Consider the following 23,754-nt stretch of genomic DNA (forward strand, 5'->3'; position numbering starts at 1 on the left):
TTCTGGGAAGTTTGAAAGGGGTCAATACCTAACTGAATCCTCTTCTGGTTGACCCATGGTGGAAGAAGTGAGTGCAAAGTTGTTGAAGAATAAAATTCATATCGAAATTTCCTATGTACCTACTTGTAAGATGAGCTCCTATTAGCAAAGTAATCATTCAATCTTTCCTTGTGTTTCAGTTCTGTTTGACATTTACTCCGATGATGGCGAGTACATTTATCGGGAGGGATTTCAGAGGATGGTATCCTCGAGTGAGAGCGGAGAGGTTTATGGTGCCATGGCATTGCACTTAGATTATTATCATGCCTAACATTGTCCATTGAAATTTCTGGGAAGTTTGAAAGGGGTCAATACCTAACTGAATCCTCTTCTGGTTGACCCATGGTGGAAGAAGTGAGTGCAAATTCATTGAAGAATAAAATTCATATTGAAATTTCCTATGTACCATTGTACCTACTTGTAAGATGAGCTCCTATTAGCAAAGTAATCATTCAATCTTTCCTTGTGTTTCAGTTCTGTTTGACATTTACTCCGATGATGGCGAGTACATTTATCGGGAGGGATTTCAGAGGATGGTATCCTCGAGTGAGAGCGGAGAGGTTTATGGTGCCATGGCCAAGCTATTTTCTGATGTAAGTAACAGCAGTAGGTGAGTGAATGATACTTGAAAAGAGCCCTGAGACCCCCTCTGACCCAATGAGGTTCAACATTAAACTAATCAGTAGGTACGGTGCCATGGCCAAGCTATTTTCTGATGTAAGTAAAAGCAGTAGGTGAGTGAATGATACTTGAAAAGAGCCCTGAGACCCCCTCTGACCCAATGAGGTTCAACATTAAACTAATCAGTAGGTACATTAACCTACCTTAGTGGTGTAGTGGTCAATACACTTACCTATTCAGGAGGGCATGGATTCAATCCCAACCAAGGTATTTTCTCAACAACATTGTTTGAGAATCTGCCCAAGTGTCCACAATAATAGCAGTAGTGCTAGGGTAAAGGAACTGTTTAGTCCTCTTCAAGAAGTGTAATCAAGCACTGTTATTAAATTTCCTTAGAAGATGTGTTTCATATTTAATCAAACAAGGTGGTGTAGTGGTCAGTACACTTACCTAATCAGGAGGGCATGGATTTAATCCCAACCAAGGTATTTTCTCAACAACATTGTTTGAGAATCTGCCCAAGTGTCCACAATAATAGCAGTAGTGCTAGGGTAAAGGAACTGTTTAGTCCTCTTCAAGAAGTGTAATCAAGCACTGTTATTAAATTTCCTTAGAAGATGTGTTTCATATTTAATCAAACAAATTGCTTGAGAGTTATCATGAAACAAATGGACAAATAAATTGATTGTAGAATTTTTCAGTCTAAACTTAGAATATTAAAAATAAAAGTTCATTACTTAAGTAAGTAAAGCTTCCCTTTCACTGACTTTCAAGCCATTTTGTTGGCACATTATGGTTGTACTTAAGTAATTGATTTACAAGGAGTTCTATTTTACCTAAATTAACATTTCAAGTACATATTTGTTATTTCAAATCTTTTGTTGTCCCAGGGTGACAAGGTGAACTTTGAAAGGTTCCGAGATTGGATCATATGTTATCCGGACATGATGTCCGCTAGTCGATGGCTCCTGAAGGAGGTGAGCAGTCTGTCCATCACGCAGGACTTTGAGTCACCCAACTTCTATCAGACACTGGCCGGAGTCACCCACTGTAAGTAGAATAGAATATATCTTGTTTATCCTGCCCGAATAGGATTGAAAAGTCCCTTTACCTCAGCAGTCTAAAAACGGTCTCGTTTATCTTACTTTTATTTCTCAAGTTTTTGTTTTCTATTTATCCAATATATAGAAAACTTCATTTACTTTCTATTACCAGCCTATGAAGTTTGAAAGGGCAGTGAAAAGTGTGCTTATGTTTTCACTTCATAATCTAAAAGCAAATTGTGATTAAAGAAAATGAGAGTGTACTAGTACTATGCCTCCAGATCCTAATCCAACTTTTGCAATCGCAATACTTTAGTGATTAGCATGGTGGACATCGAATCTAGAGGTGGGTGGTTCGAGGATTCCAGTCATAAAATTTGTAATAAAAATAGACTTGAGTGGAAGGTAACCACTAGGCGAGGTTAACGCCGAAGGCGTTTTCTACCACCTAACCCTTAGAGCTCCATTATCATGTGGTCAAAATCTCAAATAAATGAGGACTAAATTCCATACCTCGGCTGGGATCGAACCCACGCCCTCCTGTTTACCAGGCGAGCGTCTTGACCACTACGCCACTTGAAATGAAAATTCCACTTGTTCCCAAAGCTGTACTGGTCGTTTTATTTACTTGAATGATTTTTTTCTATTTCAACAGTGGAGGAGCAGGACATCATCGATCTAGAGCGCGCCTACTCCCATCTCGTGTCCAAGTCCGCCTCGGGGAAGTTAGACCTGGCCTGTCTTGTCAAAATCTCAACTAAATGAGGACTAAATTCCATACCTCGGCTGGGATCGAACCGACGCCCTCCTGTTTACCAGGCGAGCGTCTTGACCACTACGCCACTTGAAATGAAAATTCCACTTGTTCCCAAAGCTGTACTGATCGTTTTATTTACTTGAATGTTTTTTTTCTATTTCAACAGTGGAGGAGCAGGACATCATCGATCTAGAGCGCGCCTACTCCCATCTCGTGTCCAAGTCCGCCTCGGGGAAGTTAGACCTGGCCTGTCTCATTCCCCTCCTGTCCCCACCCGTACCGCACTCGGTGTGTGGCGGTCTTTTTGCCGCCATTGATGAGAACCGGGACAGCGTGATCGACTTCAAGGAGATGGCGTGCGGCGTCTCGGCCGCCTGCCGAGGACCGTTGACGGAGCGACAGAAATGTGAGTTTTTTTTAACCCTAGAAAGGTAGACTTTTTTTTAGGTAGGTAGGTACTTTAAGGGTAGACGAAATTTTATACTCACTCTTTAAAAAAGCGGTTTTTTGCGACTCATGCAGAATCAAGAATAAATAATTAGATATGTTTCAAGTTTCAAAACATTTTTTATTATTTAAAAAAATAGAATTAAGTACCACGAAAATAAAAGAGGTGTGAGTAAAAATTACTCACGTCTACCCTTCTAGGGTTAAAGAGATTTAATAGAAGGAACTGTAACTGCAATGGTCTTATCGGCCCGAAATCGAAGAAAGAAGGAAGACAAAATAGGAGAAAGCCAGTCATTCCGAGTACGAACCTTATCCTTTCAGGATAAAATCCGCCCCGGACGGGAATCGAACCCGCGGCCTAGCGCTTACAAGGCAGACGCGCTACCAACCAAGCTAACTAGGCTGGCTCAGCCGCTGTTTCTGCGCTGACTCTTTAGACTAACATTCTAATTCAATGTTGGAACACTTTAATAAATACAAAAAAAAAGTTTTGTTCTCTGTCTCTTTCTGTTGCAGTCTGTTTCAAGGTGTTCGACAAGGACAGAGATGGGGTTCTGAATGAGGAAGAGATTCGTCACATGGTACATGTACTCCTGTTTGTGAAAAAGGAGAGCCTTACCCCCGACGGACAGCGTGGTCGACTTCAAGGAGATGGCGTGCGGCGTCTCGGCCGCCTGCCGAGGACCGTTGACGGAGCGACAAAAATGTGAGTTTTTTTTTAAACCCTATAAAGGTAGACTGTTTTTTAGGTAGGTACTTTAAGGGTAGACGAAATTTTATACTCACTCTTTAAAAAAGCGGTTTTTTGCGACTCAGATGCAGAACCTAGAATAAATAATTAGATATGTTTCAAGTTTCAAAACATTTTTTATTATTTAAAAAATAGAACTAAGTACCACGAAAATAAAAGAGGTGTGAGTAAAAATTACTCACGTCTACCCTTCTAGGGTTAAAGAGATTTAATAGAAGGAACTGTAACTGCTATGGTCTTATCGAAATCGAAGAAAAAAGGAAGACAAAATAGGAGAAAGCCAGTCATTCCGAGTACGAACCTTATCCCTTCAGGATAAAATCCGCCCCGGACGGAAATCGAACCCGCGGCCTAGCGCTTACAAGGCAGACGCGCTACCAACCAAGCTAACTAGGCTGACCTTCAAGGTTCGGTTTTCTTCATTTTATTCGATTCAAGGTTTGGTTTTCTTCATTTTATTCGATTCAAGGTTTGATTCTCTTTATTCACTTCTATTCTACTTACACTATCGGTATGATCCGAAGCGAGAGAGTTGCCCACCGCTGCTGCTGATTTTCGTCCTAGCGTCAAATTCTTGAAGTTAGACGCGGAGTTGTTCTTGGTCAGAAGGGGATAGGTGTCTACACTCGACAGATCCGAAGATCCGCCACTGGTCTCCTGAAATTGGGAACAATAGACCACGTCAGTGAGACCGTTTTTACTTTCCTTAACCTATAGGAAGGAAAGTATTTTACGACAAACATGGGCTCAAAGGCCAATAGAAGTTAAACTTAATGAAAATCGTAATGTTTTAAATTGATTAAAGATTAGTGTTTTAACGCCGTTTTTATTTCGTAGCAAGGAAACAACTGCTACATTAGACTCTTGTGGTCTGTGTCGTAGCATGCCCATTCCGTAGTATGCCTCTCATCAGACGGGCGAGAAGAGACACAATACTTCCCATTTAGGTGCTGAGTCAACACGAGAACACCAGAAAGTAACCCTTGAAATATTTGCAATCGAAATACGAGTACAAATTTTTGTCGATGGTGGGACCTTCTTAAAATTCCTTTCTCTTCATGGAGATATACCTGGGTTTTCTCTCCACTCACGTAGGCTTTCCACGCCGTCCACCAGTCCATGTGAACCAGATTCCAATACTGTCCCACTATCAGACCACGACGCACTTCCCGGTCTAGCCACGCATTGACTAGTTCTCCTTCTTCTATGCGGGACGAAGGCCGTAGTCCCAGCACAATATGGCACACCTGAAGAGAAACGAACGGTGGTTTAGTCTCGATTCGTAGAAGCTCAACCCATCCTTTAGGGCTGTCCAGCCCCTACACCTAAGCCTCAGTTTGGACTTTTTGTGTATGAGTTGGTTTAGTATAAGTCAAATGCTTAAAAAAAAAAGATGCTCTGTGGCCGAGTAGGTCCCGGAATTCCCGGCGGGGTCAAAGTTTTTTCGGTTATGTGCTTAGAGTTCGGGCTGCACTCAGTAGCTACTTTAATCAATTGAGTAGCTACTTTAATCGAGTAGCGACCGACGATAACCAGTGTAAATTGATCATAAGAGTAGATGAATATTAATAGTAAAGGAAGCACTTGGTAATGCTGTGATACCCACAAAAGTTGTGAAAAAGCTCTTTGCTCTACCACAAAGATTCATGATTTGATTTTACATTAAAGGAAACATCATGTTTGTCCTTGAAAATCTCTACATCTCATTCAGTTTCTAAATTAATAAAATTTAATTTTACCTGAAAGATGAGATTGACAAAGTGGGATACGAGCGAGTGATTGGCGACGGACCAGATCAAATATTCTTCCCCCGTCAAACCCGGTGACTCTGTGGTACAATGCTTCATCAGCTCTGATACAATACTCTCCTCGTCTGAAACACATGGGATTTATCATTACTTAAGGACTTAAGCAACCAGACCCAGTTCTCTATAATCTGCACCATCTCAATGAGATTGAGAGGCACTAGGAAGATGATCCGATCTATTCCATTGGACGATAGGGACCATCTGTAGTTTTATTTTTAAAAAGTTGAATGTATTGAATTTGAATTAGATAGAGGACGTTTGAATGTATTGCCTAGTGGGTAGAGGAACCATATTCTGTTACTTGAACAACCTCTGTGATCAATTAAATGTTGTTTTGCTCGAATAGGACTGAAAAGTCCCTTTACCCCAGCAGTCTAATAGTGGTCATCAAAATCGGGACCTTCCGCATGGCAAGCAAGCGTGGTAAACTGGGCTGTTATGCATACCTAGGCAGAATGATCTCTATCGTCCAATGGAATAGATCGGATCATCTTCCTAGTGCCTCTCAATCTCATTGAGATGGCGCAGATTATGGAGAACTGGGTCAGGTTGCTTAAGTAATGATAAATCCCATGTGTTTCAGACGAGGAGAGTATTGTATCAGAGCTGATGAAGCATTGTACCACAGAGTCACCGGGTTTGACGGGGGAAGAATATTTGATCTGGTCCGTCGCCAATCACTCGCTCGTATCCCACTTTGTCAATCTCATCTTTCAGGTAAAATTAAATTTTATTAATTTAGAAACTCAATTAGATGTAGAGATTTTCAAGGACAAACATGATGTTTCCTTTAATGTAAAATCAAATCATGAATCTTTGTGGTAAAGCAAAGAGCTTTTTCACAACTTTTGTGGGTACCACAGCATTACCAAGTGCTTCCTTTACTATTAATATTCATCTACTCTTATGATCAATTTACACTGGTTATCGTCGGTCGCTACTCGATTAAAGTAGCTACTCAATTGATTAAAGTAGCTACTGAGAGTGCAGCCCGAACTCTAAGCAGATAACCGAAAAAACTTTGACCTCGCCGGGAATCCCGGGACCTACTCGGCCACAGAGCATTTTTTTTTTTTTTTAAGCATTTGACTTATACTAAACCAACTCATACACAAAAAGTCCAAACTGAGGCTTAGGTGTAGGGGCGGGACAGCCCTAAAGGATGGGTTGACCTTCTACGAATCTAGACTAAACCACCGTTCGTTTCTCTTCAGGTGTGCCATATTGTGCTGGGACTACGGCCTTCGTCCCGCATAGAAGAAGGAGAACTAGTCAATGCGTGGCTAACCAGCCTAGCTAGCTGGCAGTTTCAAAGGGTTCTCCCTGCTTTTAAAGAATAAGCACAAGTCCTCACGTGCGTCGTGGTCTGATAGTGGGACAGTATTGGAATCTGGTTCACATGGACTGGTGGACGGCGTGGAAAGCCTACGTGAGCGGAGAGAAAACCCAGGTATATCTCCATGAAGAGAAAGGAACAAAAATTTGTACTCGTATTTCGATTGCAAATATTTCAAGGGTTACTTTTCTCGTGTTGACTCAGCACTTAAATGGGAAATACTGTGTCTCTTCTCGCCCATCTGATGAGAGGCATACTACGGAATGAGCATGCTACGACACAGACCACAAGAGTCTAATGTAGCAGTTGTTTCTTGGCTACGAAATAAAAACGGCGTTAAAACACTAACCTTTAATCAATTTAAAAAATTACGATTTTCAAACTTCTATTGGCCTTTGAGCCCATGTTTGTCGTAAAATACTTTCCTTCCTATAGGTTAAGGAAAGTAAAAACGGTCTCACTGACGTGGTCTATTGTTCCCAATTTCAGGAGACCAGTGGCGGATCTTCGGATCTGTCGAGTGTAGACACCTATCCCCTTCTGACCAAGAACAACTCCGCGTCTAACTTCAAGAATTTGACGCTAGGACGAAAATCAGCAGCAGCGGTGGGCAACTCTCTCGCTTCGGATCATACCGATAGTGTAAGTAGAATAGAAGTGAATAAAGAGAATCAAACCTTGAATCGAATAAAATGAAGAAAACCAAACCTTGAATTGAATAAAATGAAGAAAACCAAACCTTGAATCGAATAAAATGAAGAAAACCGAACCTTGAAGGCAAAAACATGAGCTTTCATCTGGCGTGAACAACCTGGAATTCCGGAGTTAAGGAGCCTTACAAAGAAATATAAAGCCAGCCTAGTTAGCTTAGTTGGTAGTGCGTCTGCCTTGTAGGCGCTAGGCCGCGGGTTCGATTCCCGTCCGGCGCGGATTTTATCCTGATGTGATAATGTTCGTTCTCGGAACAGCTGGCTTTCTCCTATCCTGTCCTCCTCTCTTCGGTTTCGGAACGATAAGACCTTGCTTGGCAGGTACAGTTCCCTCTATCAAACCTCTTCACAAAAAAAACACACATTCACCAAATTGTTATTGTCTTCTCTCAAAATTCTTGAAATTAATTACATTTCGCTTCTGATTTCAGGTGATAACTAAGCGCATTCGACCCCTGGATAAACCGTCGACACATTACACGCACAACCGTACCGCCTCCTATCATAGTCTCATCTATGAACCGTTTAGGTAAGGTTCGATTCCCGGTGAAGTTTTTTTTTTTTTTTTAAGGGCATGATCTCATTTATCTCGAGGTCCCTAGATCTAGGATCGTAAAAGTTTAGCCCATCCTCAAGGGCTGTTTGCCCCTACACCTAAGCTTCGGAGTTAGCTTTTTGTGTTCAGAGTCAGATCTTGTTATAGAATATAATGATTATCTTGTTTATACTTAGACCCAGGTCTGGCAGACCATCTGAGCGTGAGTGACCGGATTTGTCCAACTTTCCTGGACTGGACTGGATGCCAGTGGTGTTCAAACGAGTCCAGTAACTGTACTACAGTTTCTACAGTCATTGACCTGCCTCGGTGGCGTAGTGGTCAAGATGCTGGCCTGGTAAACAGGAAGCAGGAAGGCGCGAGTTCGATACCAGCCAAAGCATGGAATTTTATCCTCACTTATTTGAGAAATTGGCCACATAATAGAGCCCTAAGGGTTAGGTGGTAGAGAACCTCGCCTAGTGATTATCTTCCATTAAAGAGTATTATTAACTGTCCATGTGCATTTGTGTTTCAGCGCCAGTCAGTCCCCCATGTTACCCAGGAAGCGGATATCGAAGCCAGGACCTATTGATAATTCCAGTCTCATTGTACCCACGGATAGTAAGGTGAGTGAATATCAATATCTACTAACAATCAAATTAATAATTAATTATATTGATCCAGTATGAACTTTTTCAAGTCACCTTTGAATATCAACTCCATACCCGGTGAATTAATCATGAGCATTATCCAGACATACTTAAAGGGGTTGATTAATATATGGCCTGCCACTCACGCTCAGACCGCGGTTTCACAGTTGTTGGGTTTGTCGTGTTTGGCGGAAAAAGCTTGAGACCTAATGCTAATGTCCACTTTGAGTTCATATCGTGTCCACTTTTATCCGGTTCGAATCTGTTTTTCTGCTGTCATTCGCACGCGAGTATATGAAGATACTGTGATACTTATTTATGGTGTTGTGTGTTCTATTCAAATACCTAGAACGAGAACAAATGATAATCAGATTGCGTAACAGTCATGATGCATTATGGCTACCAGTTTGTTCCAGTGTTACTCTAGGGATTTTTATCCCTTCGTAGGGATTTTCAGATCTGACTGAGATTAAAAAGGATTGAGGAATTTCAAGATTCGAACTCCTTTTTTCCTCCCCCTCTGTTGTAGCCAGTCGCTGATGTTAGGAGAAATGATTTACTAGATTTTCGAAAATGAAGTTTTCAGTCTTCTTTTGAGTTTTCCTCTGAACCAAAATGTCCTCTCTTCCTAACATATAACACCCTCCTCTTCCTCCCAATAGAACAGTTGCGCTTACGTGGATGAAGTTTCTAAGTCAAAGAGCAGAAAAAACGAGGAACAATGGAATTTCCGCTGTCGGGCCTTTGACATCAATCAGTCTGTTGAGCCTGGCTATAATCTCGATTTCAATGGGAGATTTGGATCAGTAAGATCGTGACCAAATAAAACGATAAGGTTGAGAACCACTGTCGGGCCTTTGACATCAATCAGTCTGTTGAGCCCGGCTATAATCTCGATTTATATTGGAGATTTGGATCAGTAACATAAGATCGTGACCAAATAGAACGATAAGGTTGAGAACCACTGTCGGGCCTTTGACATCAATCAGTCTGTTGTGCCTGGACATAATCTCGATTTCAATTGGATCAGTATTATGCTAAGACGGTCACGTCTTGATCCCTTGTGTTCCGCGTCCATTTTTGTTTAGGACCATTGCACTGCAATTGGATCAGTAAGATCGTGATCTGGATCTCTCACCCGACTATGATGCTGTTCGTGCAAATACTGTTGTACATTTTGTTTCTCTACTGGTTCATCTACTTGATGACCTATTTCTATTTGCTTTCCAATCGCTCGGTTCAGACATAGGGTGTGTGATTTGGTGTTTGTTTTATTTTTTCAGTGGGGGTATCTCAGGGAGGTTTTCTTGGACCTTTCCTTTTTTTAGCCGTTCTAGTATTTGTGTTTATTTATTTATTTATTTATTTTTTTCTTATTTTGAGGGCTCAGGGATATTTTTTGTCCCCTAATTTTTTTTAGCCGTTCTATCTGTTTTTTTATTATCCTTTTCTTATTTGGAAGGCGAATTTTCGGTCCCTTTTCTGCCGTTGTAGTTGTTACTTGTTAAGTGTTCTTTTTTTAGTGCTAGATACCTCAGGGAGAATTTTTTTGTCCCTTCTTCTTTTTTTCGCCGTCCCAATTATTAATCAGAGCTTAATTGAAATTGAGTTCGTTTATTCAATTGTTCTCTCGCGCGCTACTTGCTTCATTTTCGCAAGGTTGTGGGAGTGTTATGTGTTCGCTATTAGAGAAGCAATTAAGAAATTAAGTGTGCTTGTCTCGTTGCTGTGTTGCTGTGTCGGCGAGCGGTAATTGTTGCTTTTGTGTTGCGAACCATACGGAGTACGGAGAAATTTGCTATGTGAAATCCTCCCCTTGTGAATTGCATTAGTGCTACCGTGTCGCGTCGTTTTGTGATAGTGTGTGAGTAAAAAGGATTTTTCGGTCTTTTTTTTTCAAGGGTTCGTGGGGCTTAGCACACCTTTGGGACCCTTGGTCCCCACACTTAAGCCTCTAGGTGGGTTTTTGTGAGCGCATCTAACTTTCTCCTATCCTGTCCTCCTCTCTTCGATTTCGGGACGACAAGACCTCCGTTGTTACAGTCCCCTCCATGAAACCTCTTCATACTCTTCAAAAAGATTAAATATATATGAAAATATCAAAATGAGTTTTCATAGCGAATAGCCTCCTAGTGACCCAAAAAACACAACCCCTACCCAAAGTTGTGACTTTCGATAGAAATGAATAGCTCACCCCTTTAGCTTAAAAAAAAAAAAAAAGAAATGCTATGCGAACTGTGAAAAAAGCAATTTGTTGCACGCGATACCCCTAATAATCCCTACATGTCTTTGTTTGTGTGTCGATTCCTCTTCTAATAAGTAATATCCGTTGACAAACAGTACATTTGTGTTATACCGGCCATTCACGCTCAGACCGCCTGACAGACCCTCAGACGGTCTGAGTGGCGGGCATTAGGTCAGTAACTGTACTACGTAACAGCGTACTGACCTTACTACACCGGCCACTCACGCTCAGACCGCCTGACAGACCCAGGTTTGTCAGACGGTCTGAGTGGCGGGCATTAGGTCAGTAACTGGACTACGTAACAGCGTACTGACCTTACGTAATCGTAATCAAGTCATTACATCTTGTTCCTGACTAGGCAGTAGGCATTGAATCAAATTCAGTAGTCTCTAGTCTCTAAACATGGGATCAACTAGTAATGCACGCTGGACGAGACACAGCCCTGTATTGTTATCCGGGGCACAAGCTCCGGCTTTTACGGATGCGTATACCATTTGTTGACTATTTATTCGATTGAGAGAATTGTTCTGAAAAACCAATAAATGGAAACTTATAAAATAAAAAAAAATAAACTTATAAAAGAAACTTATAAAATATAAAATAAAAATAAAAAGACTAACCTGAGGCCTGATCAGGTCCGCCTGACAGGTCTACCGGATTGTGAGTGACCGGCCTTAGTTGTATTTCCCTTTCGTAAACAACCGGTTCCCTTTAGGAAACCGATATGGTGTCTGTACTAATACTAATATAATTAAACCATGAGAAAGCCAAGAGGGTGCGCCAGTGGATTCGTTTCCATTTCCGAAAGTTTCCCTAAAGGAAAATACACCTATTACTTTCAACTGTTTTACTTTCCTTATCCTATAGGAAGGAAAGTAATGTAATCGGGTCAAAATTTCGATGGTCAGTTTTTAGTCCGTCCTTCCTTTATTATTACAATAGTAATAAAAAGGTATAAGGGACGGACTATTGTATTCGCTTCGGTGTCGTCTGTGTGTGTCAGTCTGTCTGTTCCCATAGAAGTACTTATCCAAACCTAGTCGACCTATATATCAAATTAAAGGTCTTTTTACCTACATAGGTTTTGAAATTTTTCCGCCACATACGCTCAGACTGAGGTCTGTTAGACGGTTATTCGTTGACCACATTTGCCGAATTTCAATGAAATGCCCCCACGTTTAGACTGCTAGGGTAAAGGGACTTTTTATTCACATTCGAGCAGGATAAACAAGATATATTCTATTCTATTATGTATTGTGTTGACCACATTTACAAATTTTATTGAAATTCTCCACCGTTATCTTGTCGCAGATTCCATCGCTGACCGGTGAAGGAGGAAAGCTTCGGAAGAATCTAGAGCTGTCCAAAGGCCGAGAGTTCGAGCTTGTGCCCGCATCCCTATGGAAAGTTCTGCACTCGTGGTATGGTGGAGGACCCTCTCTACCCCGACAGGTATGTCCTCTCCAGAAACCTTTCTCCCTCCCATAAAATCTTTTTTGGAAACGTTTCAAAACCCTGACTGTAGGGTCTGGACAAGACGAACTATTGAGGGGTTGAGACACATTTGATTTTCAGTCGAGATTTATTGATCTTAGGATAAAGACAGGATTTAGTAACCGCCATTTTTGAGTGAGTATCACACTAGGCTTGCACGCAGGAAACCCGGGTTCGATTCCAGGCGGGGCCGAGATTTTTTTCGGCTCTGTGCTTGGAGTTCGTGGTGCACTCAGCCTCGTGAGGACAAATGAGTAGCTACTTTAATTCAGTAGCGACCAGTGGCGGTATTACGAGTGTAAAAAGATTATTGAAATATGGAAAGTGATTGCAAAGGAGGCACTTAAAAACAAGGTAATGTTCTGATATCCACAAAAGTTGTGAAAAAGCTCTGCTTTACAACAAAGAATTTGAGATTTGATTTGATTATTCTATTAATTTTTTCCGTCTCCGCAGGTTATCAAACCCCCGAACTCTGACATCCTGACCATCGAGTTCTATCCAGTGAGTTTGAATCTGTTCCGGCATGTATTTCCCGGAGGTAGCAACTCTACGGGCACGTGGTCCGGGGGAGGAAACAGTATTATCACCAGCTATGGTCCCGCCTCTGCCCTGAGTAAGTACCAGTGGACTCGTGTGGTCTGTGTCGTAGCATTTTTTATTTTTAAGAGACTTGTTTCACGGCCGTTTTTATTTCATAGCAGAAACAACAACTACTACATTAGACGCGTGTGGTCTGCGTCGTAGCATGCCCTTCCCGTAGTATGCCTTTATCAGATGGGCGAGAAGAGACAAATGGCTGGCTCAACATGAGGACACCAGGAAGTAACCAGTTTAAATATTTATTATCGAAACACGAGTTTTTTTTTTTTTTTTTTTTTTTTTAACTTGGGACCTTCTTTTTTGCAACCCTTGGCCTAACTAGTTTTTTTTTTTTTTTTTTTTTTCGAACTTGGGACCTTCATTTTGGCAACCTCTGGACTAACTGTGTTCCCTAGCAGGGGAACATTAAACACTGTGGAGACCAGAGAACCCCTAACCAATCTAGCCCGGAGTTAAAAGAGAGGTTTGCTAGAAGATCAAGCCCAAGTCCTCAATGCGATAGTTGATGGCTCATCTAAGTATGTTGGTTCAGGGCAAGTGTTATCATTACTTTCTATTACCCTATATTACTTTCATTCCCCAGTTGGAACTTCAAGCTACCCGTATGTACCCAACATAAGCATTGCTCCCAAGCGACGTATTACCAACACAGCCACTCTAAGTTGCCTAGCAACCGTGCAACAAGTGTGTGACTTTGCAGCGTCCACGTTTCATTTGAGCAGACAGGATGTGCGTCTGTGGCAGATACTCAATCAGGATGTAAGTACCTACTCCAAAAACAAAGGTAAACATTGGGTGTTAGGATTACTGAGATATTTCGAAAATCCTACAATGCTGCTGCAGTGGGCACCAAAAAATGTGACATAATAAGAAATTTATTCATCATTTGTGTAAGAAGCCTTTTTTTATGTAACGAGAGAAAGAGAACATGATAAAATAAAACCAGACATTCCGAGAGCGATCTTTATCTGTGTAGGATACAGATCGCCCCGAGCGGGAATCGAATCCGCGCTTACGAAGCGCTCTACCTTTGAAGATAACTAGGCTGGCAATATTCTTCAAACATTTTGTTTTACTGTGTTGCGAAACATGTTTCATGTTTCGCAACGGCGCACAACAAAATCTTGCACTCAGTGGGTTTCCAGGTTCTGAAATATTTTCAATTTCTTGCAGCAAGAAGATAACGTTCTACTTTTAGAGGATGAATCCTGCACGCTAGAAGACCTGGGCATTGACAACGAGAACAACAACATCCTGGTGGAAGTGAGAAACAAAGATCTGACCTGGCCTGAAGAAATCAACAAGCTCGCTACCGCACCCTCTCTCAAACAGGTAAGCTTTTGGTTACCTGTTTGAAAATTAGGTTATTTCCATGTAAATAAATAGGGCGGGTGGGTTGGAGTAATTTTGAGACACCAACTTTGATGATCTCAAATGACGTGATTATTGGTGACCAATATAAAGACTGCCTGACTGCCCCTATAGTCAATCTTAAGACTGTCTCTGTTTCAAGAAATGGAACTTTTACTTAGTACCATACCATTAAAACTTTTTAAATTGGAAATATTTCAACGGGTAACTTTTTGGTGTTCTTGTGTTAACCCAGCACCTAAATGGGAAGTATTGTGTCTCTTCTCCCTCATCTGATAAGAGGCATACTAATGTTTAATTTTTCCGCTCAGGTGGCCGCCATTTCAGTCCCGGGAGCCACAGGCCTGAACAATCTCGGCAACACGTGTTTCATGAATGCGGCCCTCCAGTGTGTTTCCAACACCCGGGCCCTGACCCAATACTTCACACATAGGACCCATCTGTACGAGTTAAACCGAACTAACCCACTGGGGATGAAGGGGCACATTGCTAAGCGGTACGGAGACCTTATGAATGAGATTTGGAGCGGAACGGCTAAGACAATCGCGCCTCTCAAACTCAGACTGACTATTGGTGAGTACGAATTAATGCCTTTGTGTTATTATATCACAACTTTGGTGCTCACTGCAGCATTGTAGAATTTTCCAAATATCTCAATAATCCAGCACCCAATGTTTACCTACTATGCTGGCACCGGTCGCTATGCGCATTTATATTACATAGCTCATTTTCTCCCGCGAGGCTGAGTAGGCCACGCAACAGCCAGTCACGAAATCAATCATTTGCATGGTACAAATTTCTTGACCCCGCCGGGAATCGAACCAGGGTTTCCCGCGTGCTAGGCGAGCGCAATGACCACTACACCATGGGAGCTGACTATTCACACCAAATTTGTTTTCTTTCCAATGTGTTGGCAGGCAAATACGCTCCCCGGTTCAACGGCTTTCAGCAACATGATGCCCAGGAGTTTCTGGCGTTCCTGCTAGACGGTCTGCATGAAGATTTGAACCGCGTTACAGATAAACCCTATGTAGAACTCAAGGATAGTGACGGTAGACCTGATGACGAGGTAGGTTTCATAGAAGGAACTCTAACAATGGAGGTCTAAAGCTGTGTCCACACACAGTCGACTCCGTCGATCGATGTCGACTGAAACCGTACACTGCCTCGACAGCATAGATTCACCTCGTCGATCGACGGCGTCTATTATAAGTGAACACAGTCCCGAAAAAGTTCGCCCCAGGCGGAAATGGAAACCGTGACCTTTTTGTATCTGGGCACTACTTTCGCATTACTTCAAGGCCAGTTATTCACTATCAGGTAGACCTGACAGGTATACCTGATCAGGTGATGACACCTGATGAGCACACACACTATCAGGTAGACCTGACACCCTGACAGGTACGGATGAAAAAGTCCGAATGTCAGATAACTGATGAGCACACACACCATCAGGTACACCTGATCAGGTCTACCTGATAGTGAGGCTTATTGGCTGTATTGTATTTGCAGGTGGCGCGGGAAGCCTGGGAGAACCACATCATCCGGAACAAGTCTGTCATCGTGGATCTGTTCCACGGGCAACTCAAGTCCAAGGTCACCTGTCTAGTCTGCAAACATGAGAGCGTCCGGTTTGATCCGTTCAACTATCTCTCCTTGCCGCTGCCCATCGAACATCACATCTATGTACATGTGGTGGTGTTGCGACTAGGTGAATAAACTTTATTTTATTTTATTTGTTTATTTGATAAGCGCACAAAATGAACTATGACGCCATCACGTATAGGAACGTATGCCGTGACGTCAAAGTTCAAGATTTACCGTTGGACTTCTTTGTATGTATTTTATTTTGTGTTCGTTGTTTTTTAACATCTTCATTTTTCTCTTGTTCCATGTAGACGGCTCCCTACCGGTCAAGTACGGACTCAAGTTGGGCAACGAAGACAAGTACGCCGCCGTCAAAGCCCAGCTGTCTAGTCTGACGGGGCTGCCCAGTCACTTGATCCGCCTGGCGGAGTTAAAAGACGGGCAGATCCGAAATGTGCCCGCGGATGAAGATAAAATCCGGACGGGGGCCTCGGGAGCGAACGTATATAGTAGTAATAGTGTGAGCGGGTCTCTTGTGTATAACAGTACGCTGTATGCGTACGAGTTGCCCGGGTATGGAGGTCCGGGCTCCGTGTGTGGGGATGAAGAGAGGTCCTCACTAGGGAGTTTCAAATCAACCGTGCAGCGAGATGCGCATAGCTTCAGCGCCATACAACGTACGGTCAAACCTAACGGAGCCCTCGGCGCTACACTGTGTAAAGGAACCACCCCGGGGGTACTGAATGGGAACGGGAGTGTCCCGTGTAAAGGTTCCGTCACCAACGGGGCCAAACCAAACGGTGTTAGTCATTGTAGGAAAAATAGTCAGAGTAGCAACAGTAGTGAGAAGTCCAATAGTCAGTCCGTGTGTGGGGAAGAGAAACATAGTCATAATGGAGAGAGATTTACGTGTACTGGTGATAGTCAATGTCAAAGCAGTCCTAATGCTACGAGTCATAGCACTTGCCATGGAGAGAAAGTTCCGTGTAATGGAGAGAAGCCGAGTTGTAACTGTATAGAAGAAGAGTCGGATGACAACTGTGATAGTGGGAACTGCAGTGCTAGTAGTAGTTCCCTCGCTGAGAGTACCGCGTCTGTCCCCTCCCCTCCGCCTAACCCTCCCCTCATCGCGTACCATAGGAAGATGCTCCGCCAAACAGCATACTTCCTGAGCGCTCACAAGTACCGCCCTATTCTATTCGGCATACCGGTGATTGTCCCGTGCTCTGACACTACAACACAGCAGGACCTCTACCAGGCGGTGTGGCTACAGGTCGCCCGCCTGGTAACGCCTCTCCCGCCCCTAGAGACAAGCCCCCCGAACCACGCCATGGACTGCGATGACAGCCTGGGCTATGAGTATCCGTTTGTACTGAAGGCGATCACACCGGACGGCATGCAATGTTCCCTCTGTTCCTGGACCAAGTTCTGTCTCGGGTGTAAACTAGCGTGTGATGATACCGAGTTCAACTATAGCAGCACCACACATCTTGCTATTGACTGGGACCCGACGGCATTGCATCTCAGATACCAATCCTCCCTGGAGAAGGTATTTGAAGAACATGAGACGTGCATCGCCAGCAAGCGAGAGCAGACGGAACCGATCAACCTGGCCTACTGTCTGGAGTCCTTCACCAAGGAGGAACATCAGCTTAATTTGGTTCCGGCCTTTAGTTTGCTTCTTACGAGCTCACCGTTATTTTCAATATCCTATCCCTGTGTATTGGATTGCTTAATCCAAGTGTTCAAAGTCAACCAATCAGATTGCTTAATTTGGTCCCGGCCTTTAGTTTGCTTCTTACGAGCTCACCGTTATTTTCAATATCCTATCCCTGTGTATTCTATTTGTTTTATAGTTGCTAGTGCATTTTATGTTCTTGTATCATGTCATTATACATTTTCGTTGTTATTAGGTGTAGTATTAAATTAATAGGCGAGATTTGTTCATCTATTCACTTGTGCGTTAAGTTACGTGCGTGTAAAGGTACAAGTACACTGAGGCAACATGCAGTCATGCTTCAAAACCATTTCAATCGGCGCGGTGCGACATGATTCAACATGCAACATGCTTATAAGATCTTGCATTTGATTGATATGGTCTTTGAGCATGCTGCATGTTGCCTTGAAGCATGCTTCACTGCAGCACGCTTCATGATATTGATTGCCTCATGGTGGATTTCACCAATGACTCAATCAGAGATTGCACTAATGGGAGAATTTTTAATGATCCAAAAAGGAGTTTTTAATGGTCCATAAAGGAGTTTTTAGTGATCCTAAAAGGAGGAGTTTTTAAAAACTCCTGTTTGGATCATTAAAAACTCCTTTTTGGATCATTGAAAATTCTCCCATTAGCGAAATCTCTGATTAAGTCATTAGTGAAATCCATCATCAGTGTAATATTACCTTGAAAGGATAATAATTAAATTAGGTATTTATGCCCTGACATATTGCAAGAGATCAAGTTTAAACTCGGAACTTTATCCCCGTGCATATTGTTATTATCTCCAATTTATTACTCTTGCTTTCGTGAAATCAGAAATGGTCGCAACCACAATCCGAATTTAACCTTGGTTTTACGGCCGGGACCACAAAGTGAGTTTAAACTCAGTTTAAATTTAACTCTCGATTAAGCAATCGGTTGGTTAAAAAAAAAAAAAAAAAAAAAAAAAAAAAAAAAAATTTTAAGCCAGTCTACCTTGTAAGGCGCTAGATCGCGGACGTTAGCCTCCAAGGTAACTAGGTTGACTTACTAAAAACTTCATTAGTTGTACAGTGACCAGTGACGTTAAATCCATTTAAAAAGCCAATAAAATTCCAGCCAAGTAGGGCTGGGGCTTTTTTCATCACCAAAAATTCACCTGATGTCATCCCCTCTGCTCTCAAGGTACGTCGTCTCCCTCGGACACGGTCTACACAGACTGGGGTACGGGGCTAGAGGACGCCGATGATTCGGACCTCTACTTCTCACCAGATCGCGGTAATGTCGTGTTCGCCAGCGCCTTCGATGGGTGGGGCTTCACCATCGACGATTTCGCCCGACTCTATTCGGCCAAACTCGGGATTCGCGAAGACATCTTGCGCAAGACCCTGTGGGGGGATTACTATCTGAACGCGAAGGCGAAGCGAATCCTCAAGGGGGCCCAGGAGAAAGCGAAGGCGCCCCTGTTTGTCGAGTTTGTCCTCAAGAATGTGGTCACCTTGTATGAGACGGTGGCCGTGCGGAAGGTAATATAATTGGTATCATTATAATTATAGTCTGTCCAGATGGATATGAGAGCAAGGACAAGGAGTCATCGACCCAAAATGAAGGAACCTTTCAGAATGCGAGAATTCCTTGCATTGTTGCATTTTTTTTTTTTTTTTTTTTTTTTTTTTTTTTTAAAATAGAAATAATAGACTGAATATTAAACAAATTTTCTTTAACCACGATCGAATAAACTACGGACTAAAAAATTCCCGGAGGGACGGGCCCAGCTTGTTGCTTTCAGCTCTAATCGGTTTGAATTCGTCACTTCCCTCTTCTGCTGTAAACAATTTGTTGTTATGAAACAGTTAAACCCATAAAATACACGAAACCTTGTTTAGACTGCTGAAGTAAAGGGACTTTTAATTCTCATTCGAGCAGTATAAACAAGGTATATTCTATTCTTTTCCACTTATCTTCACTTCCCTCTACGTGCTCGATGCTCTCCGCTTCACTCTGTTTTTAACCTTATAAAAAATAAAAACTTACCTAATACTTCAGAGCTGACTTGTATATTACAGGTGTACATGGCAGCCATTAGCCTCTGCGGTTGAATCTGGAACGCTTTCCTACAGCCTTCCTTGATAGTGGCCATGATCTGACCTGACAGAGGCCCGTAAAATGTGCTGCGAATAATAATAATAATAATAATAAAACTATGAATGGGCGTGAACAACCTGGTATTCCAGTGTTAAAACGCATACTAACGTTCTTACTTACTTTTGGTTGGTTGAGCTGGTGTCGTTCCTCGTCCATTCCAGGAGTTTGAACCCAACCCCCATCATAGGCTCTTCACACAATGGCCCCGCCAGGGTAGCCAATGGAAACCCGTTGGTAACACTATTCTTACTTACTTCTGATTAGCCAATTGAATCCCATTAGTAACACTATACTTACTTCTGATTGGTCAAGCTGTCATTTCTCATCCATTCAAGTAGTTTGAACCCGACCCCGATCATAGGCTCTTCACACAATGGCCCCGCCAGGGTAGCCAATTGAAACCCGTTGGTAACACTGTTTTTACTTACTTCTGATTGGTCAAGCTGTCACTTCTCATCCATTCAAGTAGTTTGAATCCGACCCCCATCATAGGCTCTTCACACAACGGCCCCGCCAGGGTAGCCAATTGAAACCCGTTGATAACACTGTTGAAGTGTTCTAGCCGCTCGTCCTTGCTGGGAGTACTCCGGTTCGGACCCCCATCATAGGCTCTTCACACAATGGCCCCGCCAGGGTAGCCAATTGAAACCCGTTGATAACACTGTTGAAGTGTTCTAGCCGCTCGTCCTTGCTGGGAGTACTCCGGTTCGAATCCGGCCATAGGCAATAGTCTAGGTCTGGAGAGAAAAGGGATAGGGATTATTTGTTAGGTTTATATTAGACATCCTATGTATTAACATTATTCTTACCGTTTCTATTATTACTGGATACTAGGTATTTGTGTTTTTCTACTCCGACTCGAGTTTCGCCTATCTTATAGGCATCTTCATGGGAAACTGACTATTGGGTTGTTGTTGTTGTTGTTGCTGATAGTGACAATGGGGGTGGGGGTACTGTCACCTGATCATAAATCAGCAATAACTTTGGACTTTAGTTTCCCATGAAGATGCCTATAAGATAGGCGAAACTCGAGTCGGAGTAGAAAAACACAAATACCTAGTATCCAGTAATAATAGAAACGGGGAGAATCCTGCCACTATAAATAAAGCCTTGAAAAAAAAATAAATAGATTTTTTACCTAACATATTGCCCGCCGGAACTTGGTCCAGTTCACACAATTCTCTTCCCATGAGCAAATAGATCTGATTCAGTGTAACCCTAGTCACGTGGCAGCCTGATTTGAGATCCTTGAGTGTTTTGCCGTCCAGATTTAGGTCTTCTCCTGCAGCCAGCTTGTCTAGAACTAGACTGGGATCGTGTTTGGGTCCCAGCACGTACACTGTGTCTCCTAAAATCAAAGTTAATAATAATAGACTCTTGAGTCGAAGGCAACCACTAGGCGAGGTTAACGCCTTGGGCGTTCTCTACCATCTAACCCTTATAGTTCAATTATTACGTGGTCAAATTCTCAAATAAATGAGGATAAAATTCCATGCCTCGGCTGGAATTGAACCCACGCCCTCCTGTTTACCAGGCGAGCGCCTTGACCACTGCACCACCGAGGCAGGGAGGCAGGTTCTAATAGATCATTAGTTCAGTATAGATCTCAAACGGATTCCTCATCGGGCCCACATTAAACAGGGATTAAACCAGCCTGAATTCCCCTTGCTAAAGAAATAGCAAAGGTTGAGTGCGAAGGGCATTCGTAAAATTTGTAGCCAAAACAAAATGTCAAGACGCTCGCCTGGTAAACAGGAGGGCGTGGGTTCGATCTCAGCCGAAGCATGGAATTTTATCCTCATTCATTTGAGATTTTGACCACATAATAATGGAGCTCTAAGGGTTAGGTGGTAGAGAACGCCTCCGGCGTTAACCTCGCCTAGTGGTTACCTTCCACAGGCGAAGAAAAAGAAGACGTTCAGATCAATTCCCGGGCCCAAATTCAATGAGAACATTTCCTTTATTTGTTGAGCATTTTCGCCAAGCTTGATAAAATCAATCAACCAGATTGATTATTCCAAGAGTTAAACTTAAACCGAGAGCTATTATTACGAATACCTTTCTTGAGAGTACCACTGTAAACTCTGGCAAAAGCTATGAAGGCATCTTCGGGCTCAGCTGGGGTGTCCGGTTTGTCCTCCTCGGCTGTTTGGTCCGAAGTCCTGGGTTCGATGCTCTTGTCAGTCGGTGTAGCGGATGAGGTGTCAGATTCTTGGTTGGTAGCAGATTCTATAAGGGTAATAAATATTTGCAAGTTAGGTGAGGTAAGGTAGGTAATTATTTTTTAGTTGTTATACCAATTCTCTCACAAGCACACTAAACATTAATAATAGTTTTTCACATACCCTGTGCCCTGGCTGCCAATCTCGACTTGGCCATCTCCCGTCTCGCCGTCATTTCTTCCCGGGTCAACGGCCGCTGTCTATTCTCCGGCAGGTGCTTTCTTTCCACGGGAAACATCTTGGATATAAACACCACCAGAGGTCGCTCCCCGTCAGAGCGGCACTCTAGGAACGCTGTCTTCAGGTGTTTGCTGTCCGGAGGGAGCTTGCCGTACGGAACGTGCGAGGTGGATAGCAGTTTTTCCACCTAAATAGGAGAAAAGTGTTTATTAAAATGGGACTGAGAGTCCCAATTGCCCCATTTTAATGGGACACCCATGGTATCCTATTATAAAAAAAATATAGGTACCTTGTTCTGCTCGAATGAGACTAAGTAGTTCCCTATTCCCCAGCGATCTAAACAAGGTCAAGAATAGAAGGGAATATACCTTGTTTATCCTGTTGGAATGAGACTAGTCCCTTTACTCCCGCAGTCTTAAAAAGGTTTTATGTATTTGGTACAGAATAGGTGTAAAATTGTAAATATAAGAACAATTTTATAATAAAAACCTTGCTTAAATTCAAAAATAAATAAGAGAGAAGTGTTTGTTAAAGTGGGATAAAGTGTCCCAATTGTGGACAGTCCCTGGGACACCCAAGGTATCCTATTCTAAATGTACCCCATAGATTTTATCCTAAACAGATTAGGTTCATTCCCGGAACGGCTGGCTTTCTCCTATACTGACCTCCTCTCATCGGTTTCGGGACGATAAGACCTCCGTTGTTACAGTTCCCTCTATCAAACCTATCAGTAATAAAAGTAGGTACCTTGTTGTTGTTGTTGTTGTAGCGGCTTTAGCTTTCGCCGAGTGGTGATGGCAGATTAAAGAGAAGATATCTTTTTGTATCTGCCATACACCGGGGTGATGGTCTCTAGCCATGTTTAATAGGCTCGTCCTGAACCGCAGTCAACCATCGTGAAGACTTGTGCTTATTCTTTAAAAGCAGAGAGAACCCCTTGAAGAACTGCCAGCTAGCTAGGCTGGTTGGGGTTTGCTGTTCTCCTCCCTGTTTGTCCCACAGCCAGACGCTAATCTACTCTCTGTTTAACGTCCCCTAGCCAGACTAAGAAATAAAAGTCGATACCTTCTCCGAGGACAGTTGGTTGGGTGCAGGACAATGGGCGCAAATCATCTGAAGCACAGCGTTGGATAGAGGCAGCCACTGGGACATGACGGCTTGAATTTGAACACGGGGGTCCGTGTGTCTCAAATCTCGTAAGGTCAACTTCACACCCAAACTATCCACTATCTTGCCCAGCTTCTCCTTGTCCTTTATGCGAAAAAAAAGGGGGGGGAATAGAATAAGTTAAAAATATAAAACACAATATCACACTAGGCTTGCACGCAGGAGGTCCGGGTTCGATTCCCGGCGGGGCCGATGTTTTTTCGGCTTGGAGTTCAGGGTGCACTCAGCCTCGTGAGGACAATTGAGTAGCTACTTTAATAGAGTAGCGACCAGTGGCGGCATTACCAGTGTAAAAAGATTATTGAAATATGGAAATTGATTGCAAAGGAGGCACTTAG

At 42.8% G+C, this 23,754-nt stretch overlaps 2 protein-coding genes across 3 annotated transcripts in view; one reads left to right on the plus strand and one right to left on the minus strand.

Moving 5' to 3' along the window:
- Nucleotides 1-494: 494 nt before the first annotated feature.
- Nucleotides 495-23,754, plus strand: part of LOC103516638 (ubiquitin carboxyl-terminal hydrolase 32) — a 30,223-nt gene continuing 6,963 nt past the window's right edge. Inside the window, exons 1-21 of the mRNA XM_026828974.1 lie at nt 495-632; nt 1,551-1,710; nt 2,627-2,866; nt 3,427-3,616; nt 6,042-6,186; nt 6,684-6,772; nt 6,817-6,919; nt 7,295-7,447; nt 7,947-8,044; nt 8,589-8,679; nt 12,260-12,400; nt 12,899-13,058; nt 13,629-13,804; nt 14,219-14,377; nt 14,728-14,989; nt 15,334-15,485; nt 15,929-16,127; nt 16,315-17,676; nt 18,888-19,228; nt 19,769-19,796; nt 22,181-22,373. Of these exons, the coding sequence (XP_026684775.1) occupies nt 573-632; nt 1,551-1,710; nt 2,627-2,866; nt 3,427-3,616; nt 6,042-6,186; nt 6,684-6,772; nt 6,817-6,919; nt 7,295-7,447; nt 7,947-8,044; nt 8,589-8,679; nt 12,260-12,400; nt 12,899-13,058; nt 13,629-13,804; nt 14,219-14,377; nt 14,728-14,989; nt 15,334-15,485; nt 15,929-16,127; nt 16,315-17,676; nt 18,888-19,228; nt 19,769-19,796; nt 22,181-22,373 (4,502 nt within the window). The 5' untranslated portion in view covers nt 495-572. The remainder of the gene's footprint in view (nt 633-1,550; nt 1,711-2,626; nt 2,867-3,426; nt 3,617-6,041; nt 6,187-6,683; nt 6,773-6,816; nt 6,920-7,294; nt 7,448-7,946; nt 8,045-8,588; nt 8,680-12,259; nt 12,401-12,898; nt 13,059-13,628; nt 13,805-14,218; nt 14,378-14,727; nt 14,990-15,333; nt 15,486-15,928; nt 16,128-16,314; nt 17,677-18,887; nt 19,229-19,768; nt 19,797-22,180; nt 22,374-23,754) is intronic.
- LOC113470484 (elongation factor-like GTPase 1) lies at nt 19,492-20,582 on the minus strand. 2 transcript variants are annotated; one of them, XM_026828977.1, is made up of 2 exons: nt 20,276-20,582; nt 19,492-19,873 (listed from the first exon to the last, which is right to left on the minus strand). In XM_026828977.1, the coding sequence occupies exons 1-2, from the start codon at nt 20,335-20,337 to the stop codon at nt 19,699-19,701; spliced, it is 237 nt and encodes a 78-aa protein (XP_026684778.1). In that variant the 5' UTR covers nt 20,338-20,582; the 3' UTR covers nt 19,492-19,698. The 2 variants fall into 2 exon arrangements, with proteins under 2 accessions (XP_026684778.1, XP_026684776.1); XM_026828975.1 differs by lacking the exon at nt 20,276-20,582 and adding an exon at nt 20,145-20,260 and having other exon boundaries at nt 19,498-19,873.

This window comes from Diaphorina citri, unplaced genomic scaffold (assembly GCF_000475195.1).
Source record: "Diaphorina citri unplaced genomic scaffold, Diaci psyllid genome assembly version 1.1 scaffold1623, whole genome shotgun sequence".
NCBI lineage: Eukaryota > Metazoa > Arthropoda > Insecta > Hemiptera > Psyllidae > Diaphorina > Diaphorina citri.